Raw genomic sequence first — 14845 nt, forward strand, 5'->3', positions numbered from 1 at the left:
TCAGGAGATATCTCTAGAAAAATGTTGCTATGGGCAATGTCAGAGGAATTACTGCCTGTGTTCTTTTCTAGAGTTTTTATGGTTTCAGGTCTTACACATAGATCATTTTTTCTAAAGAAGACTTACAGATGGTCAAACCACAATAGGATATCTCTTCACACGTGTTAGAATAGCTATTATCAAAATGACAAGAAATAACAAATGTTGGTGAGGATGTAGAGAAAAGGGAAACTGATGTACTATTGGTTGGAATATAAGTTGGTGCAGCCACTATGGAAAACACCAAAGAGGTTCCTCAGAAATTTAAGATAGAACTAGTATATGATCCTGCAATTCCACTTCTAGGTATTTATCAAAACACAACTGAAACACTGATTCAAAAAGACATACACACCCCTATGTTCATTTCAGCATTATTTACAGTAGCCTCACCAAGATAGGAAAGCAACCTGTCAACCTGTAGATGAGTGGATGAAGAAGATGTGTGAAGTGATATCCCATTGTACCAGAGTAATGCTGGCCTTGTAGAATGAGTTTGGAAGTATTCCTTCCTTTTTAACTTTTGAAATAGTTTGAGGGTAAATATTATTATCCCTTTCTTAAATGTTTGGAAGAATTCACCTGTATGGTCATCTGGTCCTAGACTTTTGTTTGTTGAGAGGTTTGGGGGTTTTTTTGTTTTGTTTGTTTGTTTTTATTGCCTCACTTTCATTACCACCAGTCGGTCTGTTCAGATTATTTCTTCCTGACTATGTCTTGGAAGATTCTATGTCTCTAAGAATTTATCCATTTGTCCCAATTTTTTGTATATAACTGTTCATAGAAGATTCCTATGGGACTTAATATGGGTATGTATTATCCTCAGATTTCTTTTTGAAAAATACAGAAGTGGCAGTTTTCTGTTTGTAGGACACATTTCTTCATTGATAAATCCATGGAAATAAATCTAATTCTTTGTAATAAGAATTATAGAATTTTATAAAGGGGGATTAGGAAGTATAAGCTTCCCTTTATAAAATAAAGGGAAATGAAATTAAAAAAACTCCCTTCATAAAATGAAAAGTCAGCATAGGGAATATAGTCAATAATGTTATGACTTTATTTGTATGGTGACCAACTTACCAGGGTGAGAACTGAGTAATGTATGGAATTATTGAATCAATATGTTGTACACTAGAAACTAACATAACTTTGTTAATTATACTTTAATAAAAATAAGAGATTTATAGAATCTTAGAATTGGAACTCAGAGATCTTAGGGGCATCATGACAGTAATTCTTTTTATACCAGCCCTAATAAATGAACAGTCAAGACCAGCTGATTTCACTGCTGTGGAGCACATCTCTTTTAGTCACTAGTATTTCCCTACACTGTATTAAAATTGGTCTCCACAATAGGATACCTTGTTCTTAGTGACCCCTTTCTGTTCTAATTGCTGGTAGACCATTTATTTAATGTTCTTGAAGAGCTTATCAATAGTAGTTTCCATAATCTGCCTGTTTGCACAGAACATTAATCTTACAGGTACCTTTTCCACTGTCTGCGATTACTAAGAGTGACTGTGGGGCCACATCAATAAATTTGTTCTATAAATTGAAAGAATTTAATGCCCTGGAATGGAAATTTCAGGCCAACCATCCTAAAAAGTCTTATCCTGGGGACGCCTGGGTGGCTCAGTCAGTTAAGCGTCTGACTTTGGCTCAGGTAATGATGTCATGGCTCATGAGCTTGAGCCCTACATCAGGCACTCTTTGTCAGCGCAGAGCCTGCTTCACATGCTGTGTCTCCCCCTCCCCCGCTCATGCACTTTCTCTCAGAAACAAACTTTTTAAAAATTAAAAAAATATTTTATCCTAATTTTCAGTTCTACCTTGAACAGTTCAATCAGAGCAATTGAACAGAATTCATCAATCCTTTAATTGTATCCAATAATGTAGAGAATGTGTTCCTATACACACCTTGAATTATATCTTTTGGACTCAAATGGGATACCATTATTTCATGAGTCTAATACTGGCTAACCTTTAGCACTTCTGGACCCTGTGTTAATTGCCTTACAGGCATTACTCTAGTTAATCCTCACAATAAACCTTTAAGCTATAGATAAGGTATTATTTATAGATAAGAAAATTGAGTCTTCAAGAGGTTATTTTCCAGAGTAATACATCTATTAACTTTTGAGCTAGGATTATAAACAAGTCTGAATTTAGAATTGGAGCAAAGTGCCTGGGTGGCTTGGTTAAACGCCTGACTCTTGGTTTTGGCTCAGGTCATGATCTCACAGTTTGTGAGATCAGGCCCCAAGTCAGGCTCTGTGGTGACAGTCCAGAGCCTGCTTGGGATTCTCTCTCTGCCTCTCTCTGTCCCTCCCCTGCTATAGACAAATAAATAGGTAGATATTTTAAAAGAAGAATTGGAGCTCTAATCACTATGATTTACTACCCTTCTGAAAAATCTTTTTCTTATAGTAAAATATACAAAACATATATATTTTGCCATTTTTAGTGTACATTTAAGTTGTATTAAACATATTCACAATGTTGTTCAACCTTTATTACCACTATCCATTTCCAGAGCCTTTTCATCTTTCCCAACTGAAACAGAGTTGTATGAATACAGACCAAAGAATTTTTTAATGTTATAAATACTTCATAATCTTAAAAGTTAATATTTACAAAATGTATATTCATAATAGAGCATAAGAAAATCTTAATGTTAACACTGATTATTTTTAAATATTTATTTGGGGGAGAGTGCATGTGGGGAAGGGGCAGAGAGAAGGGGACTGAGGATCCGAAGTGAGCTCTGCACTGAGAGGCTAGTTGCAGCAAGCAAGCCCGATGTGGGTCTCAAACTCATGAGCCTCGAGATCATGACCTGAGCCAAAGTCGGACACTCAACCAACTGAGCCACCCAGGTGCCCCTGTTAACACTGATTTTTATTTGAATATCGTCATAATAAATTTTGAAAACCACAACTAATTCTAAGAGTCACTGATAATTTAAATTCTTAATTCTTAAGAACATCATTTGGGCTTCTTAGTAAATAGTGTAGCATATTTACTAAATCCTACTTGGTCAAACTACATGCACAGTTGGTTTTGTTCACTCATTAATGTGAAAAGATTGGCCAGGTTAGTTGTTTACCCGATGGGTCGACTCCATGGAAACTCCAGATCTAGAAATCATGTATAGAGAACCTTTAGAGCCTGCATTATGATACTTGTAATCTCTTTCATGGTACTAGTTCTTTATTCTTTGGAGGCGGATTTGATGGAAAGTCAGTCAGTTTCAATTCCACAAACTAAAATAGATGAGGAAATTGAATATTCTGCTTTTCATTGACCTGTCAATATTCATTGAACATTTTTTTAAACGTTTACTTATTTTGAGAGAGCGCACGCGTGAGCGGGAGGGGGCAGAGAGAGAGGGAAAGAAAGAATCCTGTGCAGGCTCCACGCTCAGTGCAGGGCCTGACACAGGATTTGATCTCATGATTGTGAGATCCTGGCCTGAGCCGAAATCAAGAGCCGGATGCTATTCCTGAAATCATTATTACACTATATGTTAACTAACTTGGATTTAAATAAATTAAATAAGTAAATAAATAAAGTCAGATGCTTAACCAGCTGAGCCACGCAGGCGCCCCTATTGAACATTTTTACCATGAATATTAAAAATAAATTGTCCATAAATTATTGAGGCTAATATTCATGTGTAGCAATTCATATTAGATTTAAATTCCAGAAAAAAGCTTTCAAACATGTTTGGGCAGTGGAATCATTATTGCAAAGGGATTGTTCTTTTTAAATTTCCATTAAATAGTTTTAAAGTGCTTTCTGTGTACCAGGCACTATCCTAGGCATTAGGGATATGATGATGGACATAACACATAATACGTTATCCCCACTCTCAAGAGTTTATAGTCTACTCAGCATGTATGAAATGTACATAATAGGTAAAAAAAAAAAAAGTACATAAAACATTACCTTTTTAAGGGTTCTCAGTGTAGCTGCAGAACAGATATACATGTTAGCATATGATATGATCCCTAAGTAGAATAGAGAGGAATAAGCAAAAGTCTATGAAAACAGAAGAAAAATATGAAAATAACAGAAGCCATGCTTTAATTGATTTCTCACTACATATGAAGTTTGTTCATATATATATGAATATATACATATAGTGGTTCTTTTATATTTCTGTATCTTACGCTATTTGTTATAAAACAAGTTGTCTGTTTTTGTTGTTTTAGACCAACTGGTGGGAGTGACAAGTGGACAGCTACAGCTTGTGACTGTCTTTCATTGTACCTGACTGGAGCTGTAGCAACCATAATCTTACAGGTGTGTAGTGGGCTAAACAGTTACAATGATGTTTTCTACAATTTATTGTTGAGAAAATAACAGCAAACTATTTGGATTTTTTGGCAGCATTTTTGGTCTTATTTCAAGTTATAACACCTGTTTATTATAGATACCCCATAGATGATTATATGAATTAATCAAAACATTTCTAAAGTAATAATCTTGAGTTGATAATTTGCATGTCAAAAAACATGCTAGAGAGCATTTCTAAAGCCTTTTGCTATTCTTTACAAACTGAAGAGTTAGTCTTCTAGTGAAATCATATTGATTGTATGCATAAAAATGGGTGTTTGTGTAAGTATAGGTTTGAGAAGAGGGATATGTTTTTTCAGAACCCTTAAAAGTATTCTTTCTTTACTTTTATTCCAGTGGGATACCTTTTATTGTGTTAATGATTAGAATTTTCTTAGGTAATTTTTCCGTGTTAACTTTTTCTATGTGTACTTTCTCTATTTTCCTAATTCCATGTGAAGCAGAGTATATAGGCCTTGCAGCACTTTCCTTTCTTTACACACACACACACAGCACACCTGGGAAAATACATTTCAGTTCTATAATTTGCAAACGGTTTAGGAAGATAGACAAATTTGTAACTTATGTTCCCCCAGCCTGTTCTAGGCTGAAAGAAAAGTTTGTAGTCTGCCTCCCCTGACAGATACACCCATGTTTCACCTTGACAGTGAAGTCTTCCTGGGGTGCCTGGGTGGCTCAGTCAGTTGAGCGTCCAACTTTGACTGAGGTCATGATCTCGCAGTTCGTGGGTTTGAACCCTGCTTTGGGCTCTGTGCTGATGTTGCAGAACCTGCTCTCTGTCTCTGTCTCTTCTCTGTCCCTCCCTCTCTGCCTCTCCCCCACTCATGCACACCTGCTTACTCAGTGTCTGTCTCAAAATAAATAAACTTTAAAACAAGATAAGACAGTGAGGTCTTCCTGACACATTTCACAAACCAACTATCTGTCCCACTTGACTCTCTTCCATGTTATTTTCTCTCTGATAGAGTCAGGTACCAAAATAACTTTACTAGGTTGGAAATTTATTTTTCTGACTTGGATAAATGTGGAGGAAGTGCCTGTGAGAAGTATGTTGTTTATAAGGTTTCCTTTTAGTATTTCATATTTACAGTTTTCTTAAATCACTGCAGGAAAACAATACAACATGGCCATTACCTGTGAAAATTTTCTGCAGAGATGAGAAAGGAGAGCGTGTCGATGTTTCTAAATATTTGATTAAAAAGGGTTTGGCTTTGAGAGAAAGGAGGTATGTACTTTTTTTTTTAACACCAGTTTATAATGAAGGCTTCTTACTTGCCTGTGTAAATCCTTATATCTGTGTGCTTTCAAACCTGAATTTCATCTTGTTTGCTCCTAATGATTTACAAACTTAACCTTGAGAAGCCAGCTCAGAAATAAATTCATTCAGGATTGCTTATTTCTTTATTCAGGCTCATTAGCTCTTACATCTTTAAATCCCTACTGACATTTCTGTTTTTATGTTTTCCCTTTTGCTTTGGCATTTACACTCTAAACCAAAGGAAAAAATTACATACTGGGTACCATATCTGAGCCCTTTGCCATCATTTGCTTAGACAGAAATGTTGAAGCTTTATGTTGGAAATTGTGGTAGGTATATACCAAAATGTGTTTATGTGAAACACGAATGGATAGCAGAAAAGTAATTGAACAGTATTTAAATTTAAAGACCTTTCAGGTACTAAGTTTGTGGTTTAAGGTACCATTGGTACAAGAGGCAAAGGATGAGGATATTGCTATAGCCCTAGCTGCTGCTTTTTATTTCTCGCCTTCTAGATACAAGGCCTATTAGAACTGCAAACACATGTTCCAAGTAGCCACTTTGTACCATACGTGGCCAGATCTCTTTTTTTATCTTGCACTATTATAAATTAACTTATTTGGGCCAGGACCCCAGTCCTGATGTAATGGTAGGAGAATGAGAAATAAAAAATAAAATGGGGCATGAAGTAGTTAGGTAAGCATGGTAGCGTGTACTGGCATACGGCAAGGCTCTGCGTAAAGATACCCTGCATGTGTCTCTCTTCAGGTTCACTGGCTTTAGGCTAAAGCAATTCCTTGGTAAAAGAATGGTAAAGTGGAAAGTGCTAGGCAAGTTAATACTGCTAACGAGTACCACCGTGATGTTCTTTACTGCTTTTACGGCACTAAAACTATCAGCTGTCTCAAGGCTGAAGTCCAAGTGGGAACGATGTTAGTTGAAGAATTATGTAGCTGTCTCACAAGTGCTTATCTCCTTTTTTTTTTTAAAGAAAATACAAGAAAGTAGAAGAAACAAAAGCCTACAATTCTATGAAAATAAACAATATTTCCTATAGGGTTTTTTTTTATAGTAGGCGTACATTTTTTTAACTGGAAGGGAATGACAGGAAGTAAAAAAATTATGAGTTATAGCTTATTACCACTGACACTATCTCAGTAGTGCTGAATTATTTTTAAGGGACTTATTATTTGTATTATTTTGATAGAATGTGTGTATGTTCTGTCTGTGGACTAAATTAGAATCAGCCTGAAGATGTTGTATTTCCCTTTAAGATCTAGTTAATTGTACAATACTTGTAATATACTTTGAGATTTTAAGACAGAATAACATGTAAATATGAGGCAGTAATTTATTTTTTCAAAAAACCAACTCTTGGTTTCGTTGATCTGCTCTACAGTTTTTTTAGATTCTATATTGTTTATTTCTGCTCTGATCTTTATTATTTCTCTTCTTCTGCTGGGTTTAGGCTGCCTTTGCTGTTCTGCTTCTATTTCCTTTAGGTGTGCTGTTAGATTTTGTATTTGGGATTTTTCTTGTTTCTTGAGATAGGCCTGGATTGCGATGTATTTTCCTCTCAGGACTGCCTTCGCTGCGTCCCAAAGCGTTTGGATTGTTGTATTTTCATTTTCGTTTGTTTCCATATATTTTTTGATTTCTTCTCTAATTGCCTGGTTGACCCACTCATTCGTGAGTAGGGTGTTCTTTAACCTCCATGCTTTTGGAGGTTTTCCAGACTTTTTCCTGTGGTTGACTTCAAGCTTCATAGCATTGTGGTCTGAAAGTATGCATGGTATAATTTCAATTCTTGTAAACTTATGAAGGGCTGATTTGTGACCCAGTATATGATCTATCTTGGAGAATGTTCCATGTGCACTCGAGAAGAAAGTATATTCTGTTGCTTTGGGATGCAGAGTTCTAAATATATCTGTCAAGTCCATCTGATCCAGTGTCTCATTCAGGGCCCTTGTTTCTTTATTGACCGTGTGTCTAGATGATCTATCCATTTCTGTAAGTGGGGTGTTAAAGTCCCCAGCAATTACCACATTCTTATCAATAAGGTTGCTTATGTTTATGAGTAATTGTTTTATATATTTGGGGGCTCCGGTATTCGGCGCATAGACATTTATAATTGTTAGCTCTTCCTGATGGATAGACCCTGTAACTATTATATAATGTCCTTCTTCATCTCTTGTTACAGCCTTTAATTTAAAGTCTAGTTTGTCTGATATAAGTATGGCTACTCCAGCTTTCTTCTGGCTTCCAGTAGCATGATAAATAGTTCTCCATCCCCTCACTCTCAATCTAAAGGTGTCCTCAGGTCTAAAATGAGTCTCTTGTAGACAGCAAATAGATGGGTCTTGTTTTTTTATCCATTCTGATACCCTATGTCTTTTGGTTGGCGCATTTAATCCATTTACATTCAGTGTTATTATAGAAAGATACGGGTTTAGAGTCATTGTGATGTCTGTATGTTTTATGCTTGTAGTGATGTCTCTGGTACTTTGTCTCACAGGGTCCCCCTTAGGATCTCTTGTAGGGCTGGTTTAGTGGTGACAAATTCCTTCAGTTTTTGTTTGTTTGGGAAGACCTTTATCTCTCCTTCTATTCTAAATGACAGACTTGCTGGATAAAGGATTCTTGGCTGCATATTTTTGCTGTCTAGCACCCTGAAAATCTCGTGCCAATTCTTTCTGGCCTGCCAAGTTTCAAAAGAGAGATCAGTCACGAGTCTTATAGGTCTCCCTTTATATGTGAGGGCACGTTTACCCCTTGCTGCTTTCAGAATTTTCTCTTTATCCTTGTATTTTGCCAGTTTCACTATGATATGTCGTGCAGAAGATCGATTCAAGTTACGTCTGAAGGGAATTCTCTGTGCCTCTTGGATTTCAATGCCTTTTTCCTTCCCCAGTTCAGGGAAGTTCTCAGCTATGATTTCTTCAAGTACCCCTTCAGCACCTTTCCCTCTCTCTTCCTCCTCTGGGATACCAATTATGCGTAAATTATTTCTTTTTAGTGTATCACTTAGTTCTCTAATTTTCCCCTCATACTCCTGGATTTTTTTATCTCTCTTTTTCTCAGCTTCCTCTTTTTCCATAACTTTATCTTCTAGTTCACCTATTCTCTCCTCTGCCTCTTCCATCCGAGCTGTGGCGGTTTGCATTTTGTTTTCCATTTCCTTTAAAGCGTTTTTCAGCTCCTCGTGACTGTTCATTAGTCCCCTGATGTCTGTAGCAAGAGATTCTCTGCTGTCCTGTATGCTGTTTTCAAGCCCAGCGATTAATTTTATGACTATTATTCTAAATTCACTTTCTGTTATATTATTTAAATCCTTTTTGATCAGCTCATTAGCTGTTGTTATTTCCTGGAGATTCTTCTGAGGGGAATTCTTCCGCTTGGTCATTTTGGATAGTCCCTGGTGTGTTGAGGGCCTGCAGGGCACTTCCCCTGTGCTGTGGTGTATAACTGGAGTTGGTGGGCGGGGCCGCAGTCCGACCTGATGTCTGCCCCCAGCCCACCGCTGGGGCCACAGTCAGACTGGTGTGTGCCTTCTCTTCCCCTCTCCTAGGGGCGGGATTCACTGTGGGGTGGCGTGGCCCGTCTGGGCTACTTGCACACTGCCAGGCTTGTGATGCTGGGGATCTGGCGTATTAGCTGGGGTGGGAAGGCAAGGTGCACGGCGGCAGGGGGGGCAGGCTTAGCTCGCTTCTCCTTAGGTGATCCACTTCAGGAGGGGCCCTGTGCAGCCGGAGGGAGTCAGATCGCTGCCGGAGGTTTGGCTCCGCAGAAGCACAGAGTTGGGTGTTCGCGCGGAGCGAGCAATTTCCCTGGCCGGAGCCGGTTCCCTTTGGGATTTTGGCTGGGGGATGGGCGGGGGAGATGGCGCTGGAGAGCGCCTTTGTTCCCCGCCAAACTGAGCTCTGTCGTCCGGGGGCTCCGCAGCTCCCCCTCCCTTTGTCCTCCAGCCTTCCCGCTTTCTGAGCAGAGCTGTTAACTTATGACCTCCCAGACGCTAAGTCGCGCTTGCTGTCGGAACACAGTCCGTCAGGCCCCTCCGCTTTTGCAAGCCGGACTCGGGGGCTCTGCTTGGCCGGCGAGCCGCCCCTCCGCCCCGGCTCCCTCCCGCCAGTCCGTGGAGCGCGCACCGCCTCGCCGCCCTTCCTACCCTCTTCCGTGGGCCTCTCGTCTGCACTTGGGTCCGGTGACTCTGTTCTGCTAATCCTCTGGCGGTTTTCTGGGTTATTTAGGCAGGTGTAGGTGGAATCTAAGTGATCAGCAGGACGCGCGGTGAGCCCAGCGTCCTCCTACGCCGCCATCTTCCTAGTTCCTCGAGGCAGTAATTTAAAACATTTAAGTGAAATTATATTACTTTTTTCTCAAGCTGATTTATAATTTAAAACAATTTTTGTTGTAACTTAAATTATGCTCTTTTTTATGTAACAAATTAGACTAATGTATCCTAGACTAGAACAAATATTTTCTTTAAATTTCTAGTATATTTGAAGGACTCTCTTTATATCATTTTCCAAAGAATGTTTTTATTTGCTCATGTTTAGATATATTATTTTTTGGATGTTACAGAATTAAAAAATTAAATAACAGCCATTCATCTGAGAAGTCTTTGGAAATCCCCCCAGAACAAGAAGATTCAATGGTTACAAAGTGTATTAAGACTAACTTTGACCCTGACAAAAAAGCTGCTGCTGTTATCAGTGAACAGAAGGTATCTGAATTTAAGCAGAAAATTCCAGAACCAAGAACCACTGGATGCTACAAACCACCAGCTATTCCTAACATGAAAGTATTTGAGGCAACAGTCAGCTGCATTGGCGATGATGGAACTATATTTGTAGTACCTAAGTTGTCAGGTAATATCTTTTATGTTATGTGGGATTGATTAATCACTAAAAGTAGTAGCTAGCAGCCCAGTTCTCTATGAAGTATACATAGATTGAAATACCTTGGGCAAGGTTTAACCTCATTTTCACAGGTTTTTTGTGAAAATAACTCCTGCAAAGTGCTTTTCACATAAAAATCATTTGTTGAGACATCAGGGATAGACACTGGGCATAAGAAAAACATGGAGCTGGTTCCAGGTTTGTAGGACCTGGCACTTATGCAAGTTTGGGAGCTCTCCAAGAGAAAAGAATACAAAAGTTCATATTCTGTAGAATGAGGAAAGAAACCACAACGAATGACTGGAGATTGGGAGCCCTTTGAGAATATTCATCTCCTTCCTGCTATCTCTTTAGGCTTATGTACAAATGTTTCCTTACTACAACCTGGGTGCATCCAGCATACTTTGTAACTAACAGCAGCTCTAGCACTCATGGGTATTTAAGTCCATTAGCTCCATAATAAGTATTCCAGCTATGGATAGGGGTATGATGGCTATGCATTTGTTGAAATTTTTGTCTCATTTGTTGACCTCCTAAACCCTGTTTTTCTAATTCAAACACAAAACAAATCTGTGCAATTTGCTATTCTAGAAGTGAATAGTCATAGCTAAAGCTGGTTGACTGTTAACGTTGTCAGGCAATGTGCTAGATGTTTTACATTTAATCCCCCGCAATACTGATAATGGAGACAGGTTCTGTCATACCAGGTTTACAGATTAAACTGAGGCTCATGGAGGTAAAGAAACAAGATCACACAACTAAAGTGGTAGAACTGATGTGGCAGTTGCCCCCATACTTTGCCTTCAGTGGTATCAGTTATGGGGATATGTATTTACTGTGGAAATGATGAGCCAATTAGCAGCAAATAGCAACATTAGAATTTTAATTTTATATCCCAGAATTATGTTGTGTCTATCTAAGCATCAAGTAACACCTGACTTGTGTTCTACTTTACTTAAGTATGCTGGTAAAATGACATTATCTTAACATGGTAGTTCTTTTATATTAGGCTATCTGTTAATGTGTTTAGAGCTTTTAACCATGCTTTATTCCCAAAATAATGCTTACATTTATAACCAGAGATCAGAATAATTATTTACATGCTGTTAGTTCCATGTTTTGAAACGTATGGAAGCTACTGAAGGAGTTATATTTTTATTAAAGCTCTAGTAGTTCCTTATACTATTATCCCGGTGATGAGATTATTAAAGGTTATTGATGATTTCATATTGAAAATGGGAGGAAATTCTTCCTAAATGCTTTCTGTTTTTAATAATTTCTTCAGAATTTGAGCTAACAAAAATGATGAATGAAATTCAAAGTAATTTAAAATGCCTTGGTCTTTTGGAGCCTTATTTCTGGAAAAATGGAGAAGCCTGTGCAGTAAGAGGATCAGATACTATATGGTATCGAGGCAAGGTAATGGAAGTTGTTGGCGGCAGTATTAAGGTGAGTCTGGTATACTTTTGTGACTACTTTAAGGCTAAATGTTATAATGTTAAGTGATCTTTAGAGTAGAAATAATGAAAGTTTGATTAAAACATGTATTAATGAGTTCAGTCTTGTAGGAAGACCAGATACATTATACATTTATTCATAATAAGAATTTTTATTTCCAGGGCACCTGGCTGAGTCAGAGTGTGTGACTCTTAATCTTGGGGTCATAAGTTTGAGCCCCATGTTGGATGTAGAGAGAACTTAAATAGGGGCCTGGGTGGCTCAGCTGGTTAAGCATCGACTCTTGATTTCAGCTTGGGTCATGATATTGTGAGATCTAGCCCCACATCAGGCTCTGTGCTGACAGCATGGAGACTGCTTGGGATTCTCTCTTTGCCTTTCCCCGACTTGCACATGCACACATGTGTGTGCTTTCTCAAAAATAAATGAATGAATGAATGAATGAATAAGAATTTTTACTTTAAAGTATATTTATTAACTTGAATAATCAAAAAATATTTCCAGGTAGAGATTTGGCTTTTGGTGCCTTAATGGTACCACTTACTTGTAATTGGCAGCCCTGTTCGTACACAAACAAGTAAGGCAGCTTGTTTTCCAATATGTTAGATATTTCCTTAGCAAATTTGTTTACAGCCCAGCTAATTTACCCTTTCACAGTAACAGTTTATCTTTCCAGAATACTGAGGTAGTACTTGAGTTTCATGCAAAATCTTCAGAGAGAACTGCATATTTTGAAAAACCACATTCTTGGGGGAGGGAGGAAAAATTAAAGAGAAAAGTCTTTTGTTTCTACTTGCACAAGACTTTTATTACATATTTGATGATGATACCTAACAATTACATAGCACTTCAGGTTTTTAAGCTTCTTTCGCATGTGTGCATTCATATTTTATAATTCATTTCCAACTATCGAATAGATTATTCACATTTTACTAATAAGAAAATTGATATTTAGATCCAGTGACAAGCCCAAGGTCACCATATCAATGAGTAGTGATGCTGGCATTCATACCTATGCATCTGATTGCTAAATTTCCAATCTGAGTCGTGTGCTTTTTCTGCTGGACTATAAGCTTTAAATCGTTTTAATAAAAGTGAAATGGTTTCAAATTTTCAGTATTTGAGCATATGGATACTTAAAGATTCATGTGTTTAAATGCAAATGGGTCCACTTTCACATACATTTGAATTGTTCAGGTAACCCTTTTTCTTTCTTAATATAAAAGTAAACTAAAAATCAGGGCACCTGGGTGGTTCATTTGGTTAAGCGTCCAACTTCAGCCCACGTCATGATCTCACGGTTTGTGATTTTGAGCCACACGTCAGGCTCTGTGCTGACAGCTCAGAGCCTGGAGCCTGCTTCGATTCTGTGTCTCCCTCTCTGCCTCTCATGCTCTGTCTCTGTCTCTGTCTCTCTCTCCCACAGAAAAAAATAAATAAATAAACTTGCATTGTTGTCATGACACATGAACTTTACGTGTATGGAATCTAAATAAATAGGATGGTGGTGAACATTGATTTTTCTCACACTAAGATCTCTGTTTTAAATTTGTATTATACTTTGGTATTTTAATAATTACTTTTTATTTTTTCTTAAGGTCATTTTACATTTCAAGTATACACAATAAATTTTTCATTCCTTAACCTGATATCTTTAAAGTTTATCCTGTGGTCTGCTTTAAGAAATAATTACAGGGGGTTAGGGGAAGATGGCGACATAGGAGGACGCTGGGCTCACCGAGTACTGCTGATCACTCAGATTCCCCCTACACCTGCCTAAATAACCCAGAAAACCACCAGAAGACTAGCAGAACAGATTCTCTGGAGCCAAGCACAGACGAGAGGCCCACAGAAGAGGGTAGGAAGGGCAGAGAGGCGGTGCACACTCCACGGACTGGCGGGAGGGAGCCGGGGCAGAGGGGCGGCCTGCCGGCCAAGCAGAGGCCCTGAGTCTGGCTTGCAAAAGGGGAGGGGCCAGATGGAGTGTGTTCCGACAGCAAGCGGGACTTAACATCTGGAAGGTTATAAGTTAACAGCTCTGCTGGGAGAGCGGGAAGGCTGGAGGACAATGGGAGGGAGAGTTGTTGAGCCCTGGACGACAGAGCTCAGCTTGGCGGGGAACAAAGGCATTCACCAGCCCCATCTCCCTCGCCCATCCCCCAGCCAAAATCCCAAAGGGAACCAGTTCCTGCCAGGGAACTTGCTTGCACCATGCAAACACCCAACGCTATGCTTCTGCGGATCCATCCCTCTGGCGGTGGGCCTGACTCCCTCCCAGTGCCGCAGGGCCCCTCCCGAAGCGGATCTCTGAAGGATAAGCGAGCTAAGCCTGCCCTGCCTCCCCTGTGCACCTTGCCAATCCACCCCAGGTAATACACCAGATCCCCAGCACCAGAAGCCTGGCAGTGTGCAAGTAGCCCAGACAGGCCACGCCACCCCACAGTGAATCCAGCCCCTAGGAGAGGGGAAGAGAAGGCACAAACCAGTTTGACTGTGGCCCCAGCAGTGGGCTGGGGGCAGACATCAGGTCTGACTGTGGCCCCGCCCACCAACACAAGTTATTCAAGACAGCACAGGGGAAGTGCCCTGCAGTTCTGCACCACTCCAAGGACTATACAAAATGACAAAATGGAAGAATTCCCCCCAAAAGAATCTCCAGGAAATAACAGCTAATGAACTGATCAAAAAGGATTTAAATATAACAAAGTGAATTTAGAATAATAGTCATAAAATTAATCACTGGGCTTGAAAACAGTATAGAGGGTAGCAGAGAATGTATTACTACAGAGATCAAGGGACTAAGGAACAGTCAGGAGGAGCTAAAAAATGC

The 14845-nt window shown here is 39.1% G+C and overlaps 1 protein-coding gene across 1 annotated transcript in view; it reads left to right on the top strand.

Moving 5' to 3' along the window:
- RNF17 (ring finger protein 17) overlaps positions 1–14845 on the top strand; it is a 122645-nt gene that overhangs the window by 73395 nt on the left and 34405 nt on the right. Inside the window, exons 23-26 of the mRNA XM_047077378.1 lie at positions 4257–4347; positions 5511–5626; positions 10241–10527; positions 11843–12006. Of these exons, the coding sequence (XP_046933334.1) occupies positions 4257–4347; positions 5511–5626; positions 10241–10527; positions 11843–12006 (658 nt within the window). The remainder of the gene's footprint in view (positions 1–4256; positions 4348–5510; positions 5627–10240; positions 10528–11842; positions 12007–14845) is intronic.

Source organism: Lynx rufus, unplaced genomic scaffold (genome assembly GCF_022079265.1).
Source record: "Lynx rufus isolate CCGP_SWC_20201006 ecotype Redwood Valley unplaced genomic scaffold, mLynRuf1.p SCAF_1, whole genome shotgun sequence".
In the NCBI taxonomy this organism is placed as follows: Eukaryota; Metazoa; Chordata; class Mammalia; order Carnivora; family Felidae; genus Lynx; species Lynx rufus.